Genomic DNA, 20,748 nt, shown 5'->3' with positions numbered 1-20,748 from the left:
ATCCTAGATAGGATGCTACAGATACAAAATGGAATACTTCCTTGGCTTAGGATATTGTATAATGGTTTCATACTATCTCTTTACATTTCCAAGGGCTTCACAAAATTGTTATGCAACTAGTGGGCTCGTCCTGAAACCCTGAAAACTTTTACTTAAAAAGGAATGCCCTGAGTATGTAGAGATCTGAATAAATGTCTAGCAAAAATCCAGAAAGACAAAATGTACACTAAAGAAAGAGGAATGGGGTAGTGGAAAGAGAAAGTGGCTGGACTTGAAGAACCACTGAAAAAGCACAGAATACTCAGCCCTGTGTTCCATCCTGTTTTAAAAAGAAAAGAAAAAAGAAAAAAAAAAGAAAAAGAAAAAAAAAGAAAAAAATGACTGCTTGAGGAATAGTGTCTTCCTTAGGCACTTACAAAGTGGACCCCATTCCATCTGATGACACAGAAACAAGTCACGTTCTTAGGGCCTACTCTGCATCAGTCTGCTATGTATTTTGTGTGTACCATCGAGTTTTCTTATCTAATATAATTCTTAGCTCTTAACATTTCAAGACAGGTATTAATAACTAAAAAAACCCCACTGAGTTCAAAGAGTCACTTAATTTGCTCAAATTCACGAAACCACACCGTAGAAGTTCTCAGTCTGGAGTTTACCTTTTTTCCACCAGATTTTATATATCTTATGTCAATAGACACAAGAGGGCATAAAGTGGAGAGCTGCAACAACTTCAGATTTGCAAGAGACTTAGTAAAGGACTTTTTTGGAAGTTGTAGGGACATGGCATTTGAATAAAAAAAAAAAAAAAAAAAAAACACCTGGCTCTGGTTTTGTTTCATGGGCATTAACTGTGGAAATGTGGAAAAAGCTATTCATCTCTCTGGGCTTCCATCTCTTAGCCTGTGAAGGATATAACTATTACTATATTCTCTTATATGCAGGACAAGTTCAAGAAGACGCCACATGGGAAAGTGATTTGTGAGCTACAAAATTCTCTCTAAATGAGAGTTATTAACAGTGCTCGTGTTTTATCTTATTTTTTACGGACTCTTAGGGAATGCAGAAGTCAATGACACTAAACTGGTACTGACAAGAGTGTCAATAATAATAATAATAATTGTGCAGATTCATGGTTTTGTCAGCTGACTGGGTGAGGGTTGGATAGGACTTAGAGGAGAATGCAGGCAAATGAATGATGTTCATATCCCCAGAGAATATGCAATTTGTTCTCTTGGGCTTAAAAATTAGATTGAGAACACAAGACAGTGGCTGCCATTTTGGTGAGAAACCAAGACAAAGGAAACACAAGTTTTGGAGTGCTGCAAGATGGGGTAATATGGTGGTCCCACTTTTCTTTAGTTCTTCCTTCTTTCTCTCCTTCTAATGTGCAGGGACCCAGGATCACAATGGAAAGAGGCACCCTGCTCTGGACACAGAGCAGAGGCTACCTAGAGTTCCAGGCTGTCCCTTGGGATATTTCCAAAGGCTTGCACATTGGACTTAAAGTCTTTCTTATTAACCTTGTTTAAACGTAGAAATCCACATGGGAACAAAGAAAGATAAATGTTTCATTAACAATTAAAAGTGCTCTTTTGGTAATTGCTTCTTTTAGTAAAACATCCTAAAACCAACCATAAACTAAGAAATGGAATAGGCAATTTCCATCTCTGTAATGTGCTTTCAATTTTTGGTAACAGGTTATAATTGCACATTAATTGCTACTAAATTATAATAAAGACTGGCTGTAAAATTGCCTATTACACCAAGATCAACACCAAATGAGCCTGTTGTGGTTCGTATTACTGTGGAAAAGAACTAAAAGAAATCATGGGTAACAGATACAGCTTCCAGGACTGAGTTCACTCTGTTGACAGGCAATGCATTGGTGTTTAAACCCTAGCCCATCGAAGCACAGTATTATCCATCTGTGGTGGATGTGCAGATGTGTTTAAGTTTGTTTATTATTAAATGAACTGGGCAAGTTTCCTGCCTAAGTCTGGTGAGCAGGAACTGGGCAAGTTTCCTGCCTAAGTCTGGTGAGCAGGTGCTGAACATAATGCTGGCTTTGGAGGCAAAAATTTATGGAACAGTAGTCCTTGGTTAACATTTTCCTACGAGTGGTATTCAAGAATGTAAAACAGCTGGAAGCCCCATGAATACATTCCACATCCTTAATATCTAAAATAATCTCTAAGCCTGTATTCCACATCATCCCTCCCTAAATCATTAGCTTGAAAATTTTCAGCTGTCACTGGTAGTTGATTATAATTTCTTAAATTATGTTTCCTTCCTTCCTTCCTTCCTTCCTTCCTTCCTTCCTTCCTTCCGTCTTCCTTCTCCTCCTCTATTTATTCTCTGTAAGTGACAGAGATAATTCATAACCCGAGTGTGTGGCAGAAAAGGACACAAAAGAGGGACTTTTTCTTTGAAATGTTTTCTAGAACTCTCTCAAGCTACAGCTTTGTAATGGGCTGAGTTGTCCCCAACTCCCAAATCCTATGTTAAAATATCAGCCCCTAGTACCTCAGAATGTGACCAGGTTTAGAGATGTGGCATTGAAGAAGATAAATAAGTTTAAAGAGGTCATTAATCGAAAACAACTGCCATCCACTTAAGAAGAGGAAATTTAGACACAGACAGGTACAGAAGAAAAATGTGGTGGTACAGGAAGAAGACAGCCAGCTGCAAGTCAGGAAGAGATCTTGGAAGAAACGACTCTGCCAACACTGTTCTTGGACTTCTAGCCTCCAAAACTCTTAAAGAACTGTGCTATTTTGTTATAGCAGCCCGAGAAAACTAATACAAGCAGGAAGACATTTGGAGAAAAAAAGAATAAAAAAAAAACAAAAACCCTCCAGGCTGGAGGAAAGAGTAATAGAAAAAACAAAACAAAACAAAACCTGTGTGAAATAGGACACAGTCAAGCACCTTTGTGTTTCTTTGATGTCCAGAGACATCAAACTCATAAGCACGCAGGGTGTGTGTGCTCAAAGCAATGTGACTTTGGACAAAGATCTCGGGGAACAGGGTCTGTTATTGTTCTAGAACACCCAGGGCCCTGACTCCATTTACTCTGAGGTCTCTGCCTTCTCACAACATACTCAGAACCTTCTCTCTGCACATTCACATACTGTCTGGTCCCAAGACTTTAGTTCTACCCACCAAGGGCATTGTTCTTCAGTCCCTGGGATTCAGCCCATAGAATCTGACAGTATGGTAGCACACCTTGCCAAAACTTCCTTTCCCCAACATTTTGTGCAAGATGAAGTCCTCAATTTTTAGTTTTATATGCAGAGATGGTCTTTCTATGTTCAGTTCTGGTTCTGGAAGATGACACGTTTTATCCATTCCATCCAATGGAGACTCCCAGGAGATTCCCTGAGGTTCTGAAAAGGGAAGGTCAGTGGTGAATCATGAACATGGAACAAGGGAAGGTCATTGTAGATACTTAGAGCACCTGCTTTTTCCTCCACTTCCCATTCTAGGCCCCATTCAAAGTGACAGGGTGGGAGCAGGAGGACGGTTCCTGCAGTCCAGATAGCCTGAATACCTCTCTATCTCTCTGCAAGCCTGGCACTTGGGTTATGGACCATGTCTTGAGACCTAGCCAGTAAACTGGGAAACAGTATGCCTTAAGAAACCCATTCAAATCGATAAAGACCACATATGCAAAGTGAACAAGTGCATCTAATAATGTCAGATCATGGGCAAATGGAAATTTCAGCTGAATTTGAAAACAATGACTCTCAGTTGTTTGCATGGCTCACAGGCACAATGCATGGAGAGGGGAGGAGACCTAGCGGATTGTTAAAGATTCAGTCTGCATTAGTCACTGCAGTCTTAAAGTTAAGGTGGTGCCTGTATTGATCACCACTGAGATGTGGTCTACTTCACTGCTGAGAGATCCTTCCTAAATTGATTCAAATTTGCTTTGAAAATTTGTATATCATGGGCTGGGGATGTAGCTGAGGCAGAGCACTTGTCCAGCATGTCTGAAACCCTAGGTTCAACCCCCAGTACTTTCCCCCGGACACCAAAAGTTTGTATGTAAATTTAGTCCCTGCCCAATATCAGAAGAGGCATAGAAAAATTTCACCCAGTTTCTTTTATAACATTACATTCATTTATTAATTTATTACACTGGTGATTGAACCCAGGGGATTTCTACCTTTTAACTACACCTCAGCCCTTTTTATTCTGAAATAACATCTTGCTAGTTGCTGAGAGGCTCTGTAAATTGCTGAGGCTGTCCTTGAACCTGCAATTCTCCTGTCTCAGCTTCCCAAGTACTGGGATTACAGGTGTGTGTTGCCATGTCTGGCTACTTATGTTCTGAAATATACTTTTTTATTCTCCTTTAAGTCCAAGGAACTTATTTTATAATGTCTGCTAGAACTATTTGGTCCTGAAATCATGTGGTTGTGTCCTCTCACAAACTGCCTTTGAACAGCAGGCTAGAGAAACTTCCAGATTGACATAAATGTTAAAGTTTCGGGGCCTGGATATTCTTCTCCTTTTTGTGCTTAAATTTTCCAGAAAAGTCTTCAAGATTCAAATTAAGAACATCTTTTGTCACATTCCCTTCATCTTGCTTTCTGATAGATTCTATGTATGTAAAATAATTTAACAGTAATAGGAAGTAACCTTCCCCCTCACAAAGGTAGCCTGTAAGCTGTATTTTGGTTTTGCTTCTAAGAAGTGGAAACATCTTGGTTTGTGCCTAGGTCTTGGATTTCTACATAGAAAAAGAACCCCTATCTAACCAGGTAAGTCGAGGACTTACATCCAAAGAATCAAAGTGGAGATGAATCAAGATTGATTATTGACATTGATTTGACATTGCTTATTGACATGGATTCAGCAGTGGACAGCCATGATACTACCTCTTTTCCCAGGTGCTGGTAAGCATGGCGGCTTCGCTTCACTTTTGGTGGAGGACGGGAAACCAATTTCCACTGGACCTTCTCTGAAGATGTGTTCTGAATCTCTTAAGGAGCGAGCCTATTTTACAAACAGAGAGTCAGACCACCCATTCGCCCACCATTGATGGTTCACTCTTCTGTCCATGAAGACAAAGCCCTTTAAGATTCCTAAAGACACAGGACAACCAAAGCTCATCTTCCCTTTGACATTCTTTTAGGACTCCTCATTTTGTCAAACTCTATTTAATGCACCAGAAGAATGCACTTAGCTCCTTCATTCTTTTCTAGGGGTGTAACTGGAATCTCTACATCATACCATGAAAAATCAGAACAGAAGGTCAACAGGAAAATAGCTTACAATGCCAAGTCTTAAAAGAGTTTGTTCTTAGATATGGGAATCTAGCCAATGTCAAGGTGTAAATGGCAAGGCAAAAGCTATCCTGGAATTGGTGCTCTGAGAAAATTCTGAGGCTGATTCCAATAAATAAGTATTTTTTTATTATATAGCCCTAATATTTAGGTATAAGTCTGGCAATAAATCCTCAATCACTTTCATAAATGTGTTTCTGCTCATTCCAAGAAGTTTAAATCTTATAAATATCTACACAATAAAAATGCTTTGAATAAATAAACACCTTTTTTTGCTATGGTACTGGGAATTGGACCCAGAGGATTCAACCTCTGAGCTACATCCCGAAACCAGTTTTACTTCTTAGCTGGAATCAGGGTCAGCTACTTAGTGAGGCTCTCGGAACATAGTGAGACCCTGTTTCCAAATAAAGTCTAAAAAATAGGTCTGGGAGTATAATCCGGAGGTAGAAAGCCTCTGGGTTCTACCCCCAGTACCGCCAAAAAAAAAAAATGAACATTAGGGATGAGGCAAGTGCTTAGAAATATGTTCTGCAAACTCCTGCGGGGTCGTGGGGACCTCGTCATGCACATCTACCCTACCTGCTGGGTGCTTTCGATCATAGCCAGTGCCTCAGCCATTAGCTTCTGGTTTATACCACAGAGGTTGGCGACCTTCGTCTGGCATCGGTGATGGACGTTCATGCCACAAGCTGAAAGGAAGAGATTGGAGAGTGAGCAGGAAGGCAAGTGCCCAGCGGTGCTGGGAAATGACTCCCTCTTGGGGTAGGACCAGGGCCCGTTGGTAGGGAAGAAAGTCTACAGTGAGTGTGTATCCAGGATGGACCACAGCCCAGGGCAACAAATTGATGACTTCTTCTTCTTCTTCTTCTTCTTCTTCTTCTTCTTCTTCTTCTTCTTCTTCTTCTTCTTCTTCTTCTTCTTCCTCTTCCTCTTCCTCTTCCTCTTCTTCTCCTTCTCCTCCTCCTCCTCCTCCTCCTCCTCCTCCTCCTCCTCCTCCTCCTCCTCCTCCTCCTTCTCCTTCTTCTTCTTCTTCTTTCCCCTTGTGGTACTGAGGATGGAACCCAGGGGCTTTCTATCTCCAAGCAACACTCCCAGATCTGTTTTCTATTTTTTGTTTGGAAACAGGGTCTTGCTAAATTACTGAGAGCCTCACTAAGTAGCTGAGGCTGGCTTTGAACCTGCGCAGTCCTCCTGTCTCAGCCTCTGAAGTACTGGGATTGCAAGCATGCACCACCCCGCCCAGCTACACTGGTTCTTCTCGATGGTCATGTGAGATGCTAGACTAAAAGAGTGTGTCCTCCTATCCCAGTCTGGAGCAGAGGCGAGCTTCCCAGATGGATAGTAAGGAGCTTTACCACGGTCCAGGCACAAGCCCAGGCTGCGCTGCAGCCTCAGTGTCTAAGATGGAGACTGAGGTGTGTGTGTGTGTGTGTGTGTGTGTGTGTGTGTGTGTGTGTGTGTAGAAAGAGGGCAGCGATCACCTGCTCACCCTAAGGACAGGTGCAAGTTACTAAGCCACGAGACCTGGTGCTGCGGGGGGTGGTGGGTGGGGCACAGCTCTGCCCCTGGCTGGTGGGAGACATCCAGGATGGCTGCATCTCCTGTGAGCAGAACTGAGAGAAGGGTGGGTAGGGAGCCAATGGACTTGTGGGCACTCGCAGAAAAATGTAGATATTTTATTTTTATTTCTAATATTCATTCGAGGCTACTGAAGTGAAATCTTTTATTTGAGACAAAGAATAATCAACAAGAGAGAAAATGTCAGTCTTGAGATCCATTTACTCACCATCTTGCTCTCTTGGGACATCATAGGGCCTCCCTCCCTCCCCCCTTCCTCCCTCCCCCTCCCTCTCTTTTTTCCTTCCTTCCTTTCTTCCTTCCTTCCTTCCTTCCTTCCTTCCTTCCTTCCTTCCTTCCTACCTTTCTTCCTTCTTTCATTCTTTCCTTCCATTACTAAGAATTGGACCCAGGGAATTTTACATCTAAGCTACATCCCTAGGCCTTTATATTTTGGAAAAGTTCTCACTGCATTGCTGAGGGGCTTGCTAAGTTGCTGAGGCTGGCCTCGAACTGGCTATCCTACCGTCTCAGCCTCCCAAGTACTGAAGTTACAGATGTGTGCCATCACACCGGGCTTAGAGGGCAGTTTTCTGCGTAAACACAGGAATTTAGGAAGTAACTGTGTTTACCTCCCAAGAGCCTGGCAACAGGACTTAAAACCAAGCATCTCTTTCTATCTCCTGTTTCTTCCCCTGTCCACGCCTGCACAGCATCCTTTTTAAGATCTTTAGGGTACCATTTTCTTACGGTCCATGAACATCTTTACTTTGATCAAAAGATGCCTTTCTGAGAACTGGTCAGAAATTGCAAGCCCACACTACCTGTGGCCAATGCAGGAGCCAAGGCGAAGAAAGGTCAGTGCTTAGGGCTGACATCAGAAGCCATCAAGGTCTAAGTAAAAGAAACCAACCCACAGACCTCTTCCGAATTATTATTAATTTTATCATTGCGGCAGGAAAGTTGTTGAAATTTTATTTGGGGTTTCTTTTCCTCCTGGAATGGGTTTCCTTGCCTGGCTCCCTCTCCTCCTCCTCTCTAGGTCGTTCCTTGCAGCGAGTCTGGCTGTGGTACTCCTTGTCTCAGGATTGAGTGGGTAGGCACTGGTGGCCATTGGGTAGTTTCTCTGAGGAGGAGGAGACTGGACAAGGGCCAGAGAGCGGGGGAGAGAGGATACAGGAGAAGTGCCCCTCACCCCTCTTGGGCTCAGGAGCAAAGAGTTTCTCTTTGCTTGCTTGAAATGCCAAAGGAAATCATGGCAGAGAGCTCCTAGAGAGGCTGGACCCAGGCATGAGGACCTCAGCTTTGGAAAAATCACAAAACCCTCCGGGTGGCACATAAACAGAAAGCTTAGGGCTGTGTCATTGTAATCTTGAATGGGGATACCAGCAGTGACTAGGTAGCTTGGTTAGAGGCCATTACCCAATTTTCAGGTTCCTATATACATGCCTGTCCAAGTCTCATGTGATTACAGGAAGGGTAAAGAACCCCAGTAATTATTAGAGTTTCATGAAAGTGGATTTCAAGGTCTTATAAAAAGTATTTCTAAACCCATAAGTTCACAGCTTAAATTTGCATCTTTGACATAGAGAAAGTAGCTCAGAGAAGAGAGACCACTGTTCTCTTTCATTTTTGTAAGTCATATGACATTATTTTTAATTTTCCAAAGAAAAATAAAGACAAGCGGGAGACACTGCAGCCCTGGTAGGGACCAAGAGCATGTGCCAGGTAAAGCTTGCACAAGGAGATGATGTGGTGTGACCTTGAGGAGTCAGCTGCTCTCCAAAAGGGTCCAGGTAGGATGCCTGATGCTGAACTAATCATCTATCCACACTTCTATCTCTGATGCCCTATGAGTATTCTGATTCATGGGTCCTAAAAATGGCACCATAAAGGTCTAACTTCCATTTCCTATAACTGTGGGGTCCTTTATTTTTTGCAGTACTGGGGATGGAATGCAGGGGCATTCTATCTTCGAGCTACACCCCCAGCCCTATTTTTTATTCTTTATTTTGAAACAGGGTCTCACTGAGTTGCAAAGGGCCTCACCAAGTAGCTGAGGTTGCCTAAGAACTGTGATCCTGCTATCTCAGTCTCTCAAATGCTGGGATTACAAGCGTGCGCCACCATGCCCGGCTTGGGTCCTTTTTAGTGGAGTGTGTGTGTGTGTGTGTGTGTGTGTGTGTGTGTGTGTTATGTGCATGTGTGTGTATATGTGCATGTGTGTGTGTTTGTGTTTATGTGCATGTGTGTGTATTTATGTATGTGTATGTGTATATGTGCATGTGTGTGTGAGTGTGTGCATGTATGTGTGTTTGTGTGTGAGTGTATGTATGTGTGTGTTTGTGTGTGAGTGTGTGGATCAGTCTGTGTAAAGACAACTATCACATCATGTGTTACTTTTAGAAAACTCAGATTTTGCTTTTTAACATTACCATTACCATGAAGAAAACCCAAAGTAACACAATATTTTATGAACTCTGGCTGATAAAACTCTAGTTTCAAGTGCTAGTTAATTCTACAAAAGCATATAAATAGGAGTTGTTATAATAGAATTTGGTGATAAGATCTATAAAATCAGGCACACTTTAATCTCACTTGATTATTAGAATTCATGTGCAAGGAACTTAAAACAGTGATTGCTATTAAGAAGGTGCTTCAAGTTGGGTGTAGAGACACACGCCGCTAATCCCAGGACTTGGGAGGCTGAGACAGGAGGATCCCAGGCTTGTGACCAGCCTCAGCAACTTAGCATGACTCTCAGAAACCTAGAGAGATCCTGTCTCAAAAAAAAAAAAAAAGAGAGATAAAAATAGGGCTGGGGAGTCTACCTTGGAAGCAGAACACCCCTGGATACACACACACACACACACACACACACACACACACACACGTTTTGACAAATACAACTTCTTTCATTTTGATTACTTATTACTTCAACATCTATTAAAATATCTAGATGACATTTTTCTGTCCTCACCTTGAGTTTAACTAGCCCCCCTACTTCCTCAGTGAGTTCACCACAAATCATACAGCATTTTCTACGTAAATAACCATATCGTTAGCCCCGGTGTATATGCATAGATATAGCCACAAAATCCAAATCTTTGGATCATAGAAATCTTTAATATAGTGAAGATAGTTTTCAGGATGGCCTCAGAATGCATTCCAGCATGACTCGCGTTGAGCTTGGTTAGCAGTTTGTAGGTATAACTCGGGTGGCCCTAGCCACCGCTTGCTTACTCTTCCTTACAATGTAAAGTGAGACGGTAGCCAAGGCGTGGGCGCGTCAAATTGGTATTCTATTTTGCTCCTTAACAAATTGCAGCTAGATCTATGCTCATCCCAGAGGGCCAAGGTCAGGAGGAAAGTCATCGTTCTCCCTCCATAAAGTCCTAGGTCTTTGTTACTAACCTAGCAGGTGGCAATTGGATCTCTGTGAGCGCAAACAGTCCCTTTTGGTGACTATTTTCATGGGAATGATCGTGGGGAGAAAGGGGAGACAGCGCAAAGGCTGACGGGGGCCCTACTTAAGAAGAAGACGTATAAGGAGGCAAGATAGAGTGAGGCAAAGAACAAGAGACACCGAAGAGAAGAGAATGAGAAGAATCAAAGACGGGGATGAGGGCACGTGGGCTGAAGAGCGTTGAGGATAAAGGAGATTTTGAGGGGACTGGGGGCAAGAATGGAAAGCAAATGGGTGGGAAGGGAGGGAAGGAAAAAGAGGGAGAGGAGAGGGGTGAGAGAAGAGGGGGGAGCTACTTGAAATGGAGGTGGTAGGAGAGAGTGGGGGAAGAGAATAGAATGGAAAGAAAGAATTCTAGGGAAAAGGAATAGAACAGAGCAGAGCCCGCGGGTGTGAAACAATGCCAAGGAATCTTTGGGGAAGTTCTAAGCCTAGGCGCCATGTGCTTCAGACCAGCTCTGCCTTGGCCGGCGGGTGCTCAGGCTCCCTGGAAAGGACACCTGACCTGATGATTCATGTTTCTCTTTAGACAATGAGGATACCAGGATGTTGCTTCTTACCTATATACTCTTTATAATTGATTTTTATTAATTTTATTAAGTTTGTGGTAGTGGAGATTGAACCTAGGGCTGTTCTACCTCTGAGTTAAACCCCCAGCCCTATTTTTTTTTTTTTGTGAAACAGGGTCTCCCTAAGTTGGGGAGGGCCTTGCTAAATTGTTGAGGCTGACTGACCACAAACCTGTAATCCTCCTGTCTCAGCCTCCAAAGTTACCGGGATTTTAGGTATGTTTCATCATGTCTTGGTTCTTTTTTTAATTTTTATTTTTTTAAATTTTGAAATAGAGTTTTGCTAAGTTGCTGAGGCTTTTGTTAAATTTCTGAGGTTGGCCTTAAACCTGAGACCCTCCTATGTTAACCTCCCAAATACTGGGATTATAGGTGTGTGACACTGTACCCAGCTTGCCTATGAACCCTCAAGGATATACTATAAAATGCTCGCCTAGCCATATATATATATATATATGTGTGTGTGTGTGTGTGTGTGTGTGTGTGTATGTAATATATATATGTATATATGTATATATGTATATATGTATATATATGTATGTATATATGTATATATGTGTGTGTGTGTATATATATACTGGGGATTGAATCCAGGGGCATTCTACTCCAAGTTATAGCCTAATCCTGATTTTATTTCTTATTTGGAAACAGGGTCTCACTAAGTTGCAGAGGGCCTTGCCAAATTGCCGAGGCTGACTTTGAACCTAGAATCTTCCTGTCTTAGCCTCCCAAGTACTGGGATTACAGGTGTGCACCACCACATGTGGATAGATAAAAGCACATAAGTGGTATTTTAGGGGCATAGAAGGAATCCTCAGAGTTCCTTTTGACTATGTGTGGCTGCCTTGGGGAATGATTTGGAAACTTAACCCTTTCTGGCTCCACTAAGATGTCACTCTGGGCTCCACCAGGCACATGGGCACTGGGGAGTGAGAAGTGGAGGCAGAAGAAGATGGTCTTTCTCTTTCAGTCAGCCACCACCTCCAGCACTTAAAAGAGAAGACATATGCAGCCAGTGGCATAAATTAAAATAGGGCTTCAAAGAAAATTAAAGGGGCTTATATGTTCAGGAAACACTTTTACAAGTCTATAATCCAGACCCTGCCCTGCTCTTGCTTCTTGCTCCCACCATAAGGCTGAGTACATTGTTATTGTTCTTTTCTCTTCCCTCTAATTCTGGCATAACAGCATCTCAGTTTCTAAAGGTCATTGCCTTAGCAACTTGGGGTTTTAGAGCAAGAATGCCTTGCTTTCTTTTGTTCAGGGCAGGTCCAAGTAGCTCCAACAAGAAGGAATAGAAGCTGGAAGCAAAGGGACTCAGACAAGGGAAAATGGTGGCCAGTGTTGGGCGTGGTCTTTTGCTGGGCGCTTGGAGTTTCACAGCAAAGCTTTATTGATAGACCCTCAGGATTAAGTCACAGAATTCTTCTGTCCAGGACTATGCATTTGGCAAATGGATGTGCAGGTTCACTCCTTGATGGGATGACTGAAAGACTGTTACTGGCTGGTGCGAAGAAGAAGGGTGATGACACACACACACTCAGCTACACCTGGTGTGATTAGGATTGTGCCAATCAGAACCCACAAGGATGCAGGTCAGGTCCTGGGGATGTGGGGCTTGTGGCAGAAGGACCAGCCAGAGGAGAAATGTTGTCTTCATCTCTCCCCAGAGCTTGTGGTATAACATAAGGCCATGCACAGGAACAAAAGCCTTGACCTTGCATTTAAGCTGTTGTGCAGCTTTGAGGACATGAAGATGAAGGCATTGCGAAGGAGCAGCAGGGTGTACTGCCCCAGAGAGAGGGCACGCAGGACAAGGGGCTCATTGGGCTGGGTATAGAAGTCACTCCTCCACAGCCTCTCCCCACCCTCCAAGAGGCTGCGCTGCCTTCCTTGGGGACCCATTTGGGACCCATGCTCACCCCCCCGCCCCAGACTCACCATCACACTTGAGTCCTTGCCTTGCCAGGCCCCACAGCAGGGTCCCACAGTGCTCGCAAAAGGTGGGGCTCTTGTAGTTGTAGACTTTAAATCTGTGTGGCATGTCAATCTTGAATCTCTCCTTGTGGAACTAAAAGAAAGGTAGAAAGTGTGACCGTGGTCGGGTCCCTGAGTCCCAGCTTTTGATTTCATGTCCTGACAATAGTTTAGCATAAGTCACATGACTAGAGTAGACTATGAGAATATGATTCCATGTACTTTTTTTTTTTGGTGGTAATGGGGTCTGAACCTAAGGGGATTCTACCTTTGAGCTGCATTTCTAGATCTTTCTCTTTCTTTCTTTCTTCCTTTCTTTCTTTCTTTCTTTCTTTTTTCTTTTTCTTTGTTTTGAAACAGGGTTTTGCTAAGTTGCTGAAGGTCTCACTAAGTTGCAGTGGCTGGTCTTGAACCTGCAATCCTCCTATCTCACCCTCCCAAGTACTAGGATTACCGGTGTGCACAACCACACCTGGATCCCTATGTGCCTTCTAAAAGCCATCATTTTTCTTGTCAGACTTTTCAGTTATGTTAGAAGGTAGAGAGCTGGTGGCTCTTCCAGGGCAGGACTGAGCTTGCCGTCTGCACGTGTTAAGTACCTGGAGACTTTTGCTGATGTCTGAGGCATCGACACAGACAAGTGACCATTGCGGGAACAGAGAATGAAGGTTATCTAAATGGAAGTGAAGGAAATGTGGTTCCCATTTAAACAAATGGAACCATTTTTCCTGTTCTAATATAAATAATAATTTTCTCTTTCAGCCCAGAACCAGTGCTTAACTTTGGGAAATTGTTAGAAGTGCCTCCTCTAGCAGAAACATCACCACAGTTTTGTTAGGATGCAAGTACAGTGTGAAAAGCATTTTCACATCTATTATTCTTGAACTGAATGGAGGTGATAAGAGGCAGATAAGAGTTCCTGGCAGGTGCATCGGACAAGCATATCACATGCATCACCTTGGACACCTGTGACATCTCATACAATTCTCAAAATACCTATTTTACGTAGACTTTATCATGGTGGTCCCTGGGTAGATGTGAAATCAGGTACAGAGAGAGCAAGAAACTTGTTCAGTCCACAAAAGCTCTTGAGCCAAGCTAGCCTTTAGCTTGGCAGTCAGAATCAGAGCCCATCCGTTCTATTTCCTGCCTCAAAATAAATGTGATGACTCAAGGGGAGAGGTGAGGTGGGAAGATGTGCTAGTGGCACATAGTTTGCAGGACATTTTTTTAAATTTTTGAAGTACTGGGGATAGAACCCAGGGGCACTCTACCTCCGAGCTACACCCCCAGCCCTATTTTTTTTATTCTTTTTTTGAAACAGGGTCTCACTGAGTTGCAAAGGGCCTCACTAAGTAGCTGAGGCTGTCCAAGAACTGTGATTCCCCTGTCTCAGCCTCCCAAATGCAGATAGGTTGCAGGATTTTATTTTATTTTATTTTATTTTTGGTAGTATTGGGATGGAACCTTTCTACCTCTCAGCTATACTCCCAGACCTATTTTATATTTTTATTTGGAAACAGGGTCTCTTAAGCCGGCGAGGCTGGCTTTGAACCTGAGCAATCCTCCTGTCTCCGCCTCCTAAACTCGGGGATTACAAGTGTGCGCCACCACGCCCGGCTGGTTGCAGGATTTTAAAAAAAGTTTCCCAGAGTTTAAATTCTCTTAATTTAACTTATTGCATGAGCAACAGCCAATGGACAGTTTGATTCCCAGTAGGAATACAAATATTTTGTGCAGTATAAAAAGTTTTATTTACGTAAGACTTCTAATCACTTCAGAAGTTTGAGAATGTGTGTACAAAGAAGCCTTATTCACAGACACAGCGATAGATCTAATGTGTCAACCATTTCTATTGACCAGTACCGGGTTTTATAGAATGGCTCCTTAGAATTTTTAAAAAGTCACTCAGCACTGACTTCAGCCATTTTCTTTTTTTTTTTTTTTTTTTTTTTGCGGGTCTGGGGATGGAACCCAGGGGCATTCGACCTCCGAGCTACAGCCCCTGCCCTGTTTTTTTTTTTAATTTTTTTATTTTGAAACCGGGTCTCACTGAGTTGCAGAGGGCCTCACTTAGTAGCTGAGGCTGTCCGCGAACCGCGATCCTCCGGTCTCAGCCTCCCAAATGCTGGGGTTACAAGCGTGCGCCACCACGCCCGGCCATTTTCTTTTTTTTAAAAATTTTTTATTGGTGCATTGTATTCATACATCATAATGGGGTAAAAACATGCGTAGACACGCATGCACACATCATCCAGTTAGCCCCTATCCAACCCCCATCCCGTTACTCCAGCCATTTTGAACCAAGAAAAAAGAATAATTTTCAGAACTTATACCTTATACTATGCCTATATAAATAATTAATAGGTCAAGATCGAGATTCAAAGGAGACCTCTTTGACCTTGGGCGCAGGCACAAATTGCCTAATATGAAGCCTATGAAGAGTCTACATCTGGTGTTTGCAATGCAGAAACCAATTAGCTCCATGGGGTGGTGATACTTAAAGGGAGGTGAGCTGGAATCTAGATGCATATGTAAAATCTACACCGGAATTTGAAGACTTTGTATGAAAAAAGTAATGCAAGATAGATCATTGATTTTTGCATTGTTAAAATAATATATCAACGTGTTAAAATAATATCTAAACATGTTAAAATAATACATAATTCATTTTTGCATGTTAAAATAATATCTAAACAGATTTGGACAAATAAAATACATGATTAAAATCAATTTCACCTATTGCTTTTTCTTTTATTTAAGGCACCTACTTAAAAGTTTAATTTTATATATGTGGCCCTCATTCTATTGCTGTTAGACAATACTGATCAAAGTTTGGGGTCACCAAAGGGCCTCAAAGATTGAGAAGAAATTGAGATACTCCCAGAGTATATAAATTACCCCACAGACCTTTATCCTCTCAATGAACAGTGCTTGGATACTTTTTTTTTTTTTGGTGATACTAGGGTTCCTGGAAGCCCTTCTACCTCTGGGCTCACTCCCAGACCTATTTTATACTTTTTTAAAAAAATTTGGAAACAGGGTCTCGTAAGCCAGCACGGCTGGTTTCGAACCTACACGATCGATCCTCCTGTCTCCGCCTCCCAAGCGCGGGGATTACAAGTGTGCGCCACCACGCCCGGTGTTGCTTGAATACTTTTTTTTTTAATGTGCCAGGGGTTGTGTTAGCCATTGGGTTAACAGTGATGTCTCTACTTTGTGATTTTCTAGAAATACATGGAAGGCAGTCAAAATATTTTGTAAAGACAGACTGCCCAACTTTCTAGCTCAAGTTTCTTTCTCTGTGAGCTGAAAATCTAATGTCTTCATACTATGTCTCAAAGTTCATTCTGAAATAATTTTTTGTTTTTGAACATAAGGATTTTTCTCTTTCCGCCTCTTATTAGCCTTGTAAAGGCTTATATCTCTATATTGTATAAGTTTTTTTTTTGCCTTTATTTACTCTTTAACTGTCAGTTTTAGCTATTGATACTTCCAAAGGTGGTTTTCATATAACTAATCAAAACTATGCTTTGGGAAACTTCATATTCATTTATTTTAATTTTTCTAAATTTTAAAATTTAGAAATTAAAAAAAAATTATTTTTCTAAATTGTTAAAATTTTTTCTAGAAACTTTTTCCTCACTGTGTGTTTCTTATTGTTCTCCTAGTTTCTGTAAGTTAACAAAAATCACTGGTGAAGAGAGAAACATTTCTATAAAAGGTCATTAATAGCTGGACATGGTGGTGCACGCTTGGAATCCCAGGACTTGAGAGGCTGAAACAGGAGAATTGCAGGTTCAAAGCCAGCCTCAGTAACTCAGTGAGACTCTCAAAAACTTAGTGAGATTCAGTTTCCAAATAAAAAGTAAAAATAGATCTTGGGCTGTAGCTGGGAGGGAGAATGCCCCGGGGTTCAATCACCTATAACACACACACACACACACACACACACACACACACACACACACACACACACACCACATCATTGGTAAGCATAAGGATATAAATTCGGGAATTACTAAAAGAATTAGTGGGCTATAAAAGTTAGTGTCAGAATAAATCATTCTTTCAGACAAAGAGTCTCTACACGTACATACCATGGTTTCTCGGCTATTGATTGCAGACCCTGTGCACTTAGCTATAACTTTATCAATACACTTCTTGTGAATGGCTGCATTACATTCTGAAAAGAAATAATTGCAGTTGAAGAATTTTCAGAAGTTAAGAAGCAATTCAATAAAAAAGAACAGCAACAATCCAACAGAAATCCTTCTTACTTACGTCGACATTGGTATCCCTGCTTGTTCAAACCCCTGTAATAAAGCACACGACTGGCTTAAGCGGATGCTCACATCAACATCAGCACCAAAAACATTTTAGAGGTGACTTCTCAAGGGCATAGAACATTTTCTCTGCTTAGTAGCCCTGGTATAGTATTTTCCAAGAGTGGTTTTAAATGTTGAGCTACTTTCTTAAAACTTTGATGATTAAATGAATGACAAGCCGTTCATTTCCTTTTTATTTTTATATCTTCTACACAAACATGGAAATTACAGTGCTTGGCCAACATGCACTGCAGAAGCCTAGCAGCAAATTTCCATGTCCTACACTTAAAAAATCATTATCTCACTTAATTTATTGTCTCACTCATCCATTGTCTTTCATTATCTTTGTTCATATGTAGATGAACAAAGACATCTGTAACTCATTTTATTTCCTCTTTTTGAGTGTCTGAGAATACACGCAACCAACAAAGCTCAACACTGAGATACACTCCTGAGTAATGTTCATTATTAGAAAGGAAGTTTAAGGAGATAGAGAAAAACAGCCTAATGAAAACCCACTAGAATCTGTTTGACCTTCAGATACCCCAGTTAAGTGGGCCTTGTGCATCAACAGATTCTGCAGCAGCCCAAAGGGAAGAGCATCTTTTAATAGGCACAGATGCTGAGAACAGAGCCAGGAGTCAGGTCTCCACTCTACCGTAGCCTTGCTATGTGGTTACTGAGGCTTAAACTGATCTCTGAGGCGGTTAAGACACCCACGAGCCTCATAAACATTTAGACCATTTGTTACGATAGGAAAAGTGCTGCCTGTTGCAAATAGTAGTGTTCGAGCAGTTGGGCTGTTGAAGTGGGAGTTTTGCCTGGAAAACTGTAAAACTGTGCTTACAATGAAAATACCACTTTCTTCTGGTCCTTCCCTCGTTCCTCCAACAGCCTTCCATTTAGTCAGAAACAGAAGCCCTTAGGGTCTTTTGCCTTGGTGGACCTGGGTCTACAGCAGCGCCATTATCTCATGGGGAATGACACCTTTTCACCCCTGTGGGTGCAGGTGAGGCCTTTGACAACTCTCACGTGGTACGTGCTCCCGCACACTCCCCCATGGCGCAGTTTGACACATGTGGTCGATTAAGAGGTCGTGACAAAATGCACTACCCCAAGCTTGGAGTAAAATGGCAAGTTACTGTACCAGACAAATTCATGGCAGACAGAGCAGAAGGTGGGTTGTGGGAAGAAGGTGGCGGTGAACTCGTGGCACTTGACATGGTGGACTTTGGCCTGTTTGATGGCTCCCCGGCGGTGATGCAAAGCAAAGAAGCCTTCGGCCTCAAATTCATTCATGTCCCTTGTATCTGTAGAGAGAGAATAGGGGAGAGTGAAATTCTGCAAGATGGCAGTCACAGGTGGGTGGGGAGAAGACGAAGCAGGTGAGAAAGGATCAAGTATGGTGCCTCTATGCTAAGAAGAGTCCAGGTACTTACTAAGGTGGGTAAAATACTAGGCTTCCTTCCTTATTTCTATAATATAGAATTATTATAGGGTTTGGTACTGGAAAAATGAAAAGAGATTGAGGGGTTGGTTCTATCCTTCATTGCCCTCTGTGCTCAAACATCCTTTTTCACTTTTTTTTTTTTGTTGATACTGGGGTTCCTGGAAGCCCTTCTAGCTCTGGGCTACACTCCCAGACCTATTTTCATATTTTTATTTGGGAAAAGGGTCTCTTAAGCCAGCGAGACTGGCTTTGAACCTGTGTGATCCTCCTGTCTCTGCCTCCCAAGTGCGGGGATTACAAGCGTGCGCCACCACACCTGGCTCCTTTTTCACTTTTTAAAACCAGAAATCAGCCGGGCGTGGTGGCGCACGCTTGTAATCCCCGCACTTGGGAGGCAGAGACAGGAGGATCGCGCTGGTTCGAAGCCAGCCGCGCTGGCTTATGAGACCCTGTTTCCAAATAAAAGATATAAAATAGGTCTGGGAGTGTAGCCTGGAGGTAGAAAAGTTGGTTCCATCCCCAGTGCCACCAAAAAAAAAAAAAAAAAAACCCACAACAAAATAAACACCCCTCCCTACCCCCCGAAATCAGAACTTTCAAGTCTGTCTCTGTCTATAATTCTAGAGGGAAAACGTGGTGACCGATAGAACTTGGAGCAGAATTTCTAAGGTGACAGAACACTTTAGACCTGGTTTTTTTTTTTTTTTTTTTTTTTTTTTTGGTGGTACTTGGGGTGGAACCCAGAGGCTTTCTACCTCCAGACTATACTCCCAGACCTATTTTTTAAAAATATTTTATTTGGAAACAGGGTCTCACTAAATTGCTGAGAGCCTCACTAAGTAGCTGAGGCTGGCTTCGAAACTGTGCAGTCCTTCTGTTTCAGCCTCCCAAGGATGAGGATTACAAGTGTGCACCACCACGCCTGGCGTAGTCTTTTGAGTAAGGGCAAAAGAACTTTGGGAAGTGGTTCCCATTTTGGTTCCTGATGTCCACACTGATCAGATGTACCAGTCTCTATTGGCCAGTGTGTAAAGGAGCAGAAAAGTAATGGCTCATTGCAAATTTTAAAAATGTCTAGGTATTTCTGGGTCTTTCTAGGCATCTGCATCAAGTCATCAAATTCACATGTACCCGGTCCATCCTAAGCTCCTGGATGCTGGCGATGGTGCTTTGGGTAGTCGCTAGTCAGATGCCCAGATGCCCAAAAGGCTGAAAAAAATCTAAGGTAGGAGAATTCTGAAAATACCTATGATGCCCTACGTCAATCTCAGGAGAACACAAAATGATAAGACAGGAATGGAAATACCGCATAGGTAAACAGTAAAAAAAAAAAAGACAAAATATCATCACTAAAATAAGGATAGTAAAGTTAGTGATTACGATGCTTAAAATCATGAGTCTGTAATAGCTTAGATTCTGGGATCACTATTTCTTATATACGTACAAAAATTTGAAATTTAGTGAGGATGAAGGGCTTAATGTATTTCAAAAACAGAGAGAATTAATGCCGGGCGTGGTGGCGCACGCTTGTAATCCCCACCCTTGGGAGGCGGAGACAGGAGGATCGCGCAGGTTCGAAGCCAGCCTCACTGGCTTAAGAGACCCTGTTTCCAAATAAAAATATTAAAAATAGGTGTCTGGGAGTGTAGCTCAGAGGTAGAAGGGCTTCCAGGAACCCCAGTACCACCGGAAAAAAAAATAGAGAGAATTAGCTGATAGTATGCTTGCAATCCCAGTACTTGGGAGACTGAGATAGGTTCTTGGCCAGCCTCAGCTCCTTAGTGAGGCCCTCTGTAACTTAGTGAGACCTTGTTTCAAAATAAAGAATAAAAAATAGGGCTGGGGGTGTAGTTTGGAGGTAGAATGCCCCTCAGTTCAATCCCTAGTATTGCAATAAATAAATAAATAAATAAATAAATAAATAAATTTATATTCTGGTTAGGCATGACAGAGGCTTAGAGATCTGGAGCTGTACTTAAGGTAAATGCCCCTGTGAAGTTATCGATTTTCCCAGTCCTGTTAGTGGTTGGGTTGAAAACAGAATATTAGACAAGGGAGGTGCAAGGGGTTCTCTATGTTGTTGAGGCTGGTCTTGAACCTGTGATCT

At 42.3% G+C, this 20,748-nt stretch overlaps 1 protein-coding gene across 3 annotated transcripts in view; it reads right to left on the bottom strand.

Annotated features, from left to right (window-relative positions):
- The window catches only part of PRKCQ (protein kinase C theta), a gene marked incomplete at both ends in the record, with an annotated part of 68,820 nt that overhangs the window by 39,837 nt on the left and 8,235 nt on the right, over positions 1–20,748 (bottom strand). For 2 of the 3 annotated variants that reach the window (XM_080717132.1, XM_080717133.1), the window contains 7 exons: positions 3,226–3,386; positions 4,884–5,001; positions 5,874–5,983; positions 12,828–12,957; positions 16,964–17,049; positions 17,148–17,179; positions 18,339–18,501. In XM_080717132.1, the coding sequence (XP_080573258.1) occupies positions 3,226–3,386; positions 4,884–5,001; positions 5,874–5,983; positions 12,828–12,957; positions 16,964–17,049; positions 17,148–17,179; positions 18,339–18,501 (800 nt within the window). Of the gene's footprint in view, positions 1–3,225; positions 3,387–4,883; positions 5,002–5,873; positions 5,984–12,827; positions 12,958–16,963; positions 17,050–17,147; positions 17,180–18,338; positions 18,603–20,748 lie in introns of all 3 variants that reach the window. The other variant, XM_080717131.1, reaches the window with a different exon arrangement.

The sequence above is a fragment of the Muscardinus avellanarius genome (assembly GCF_963383645.1).
Source record: "Muscardinus avellanarius genome assembly, chromosome: 20".
In the NCBI taxonomy this organism is placed as follows: Eukaryota; Metazoa; Chordata; class Mammalia; order Rodentia; family Gliridae; genus Muscardinus; species Muscardinus avellanarius.
The sequence above is the reverse complement of the archived record's forward strand: the minus strand, read 5'-3'. Positions and strand labels throughout refer to the sequence as shown.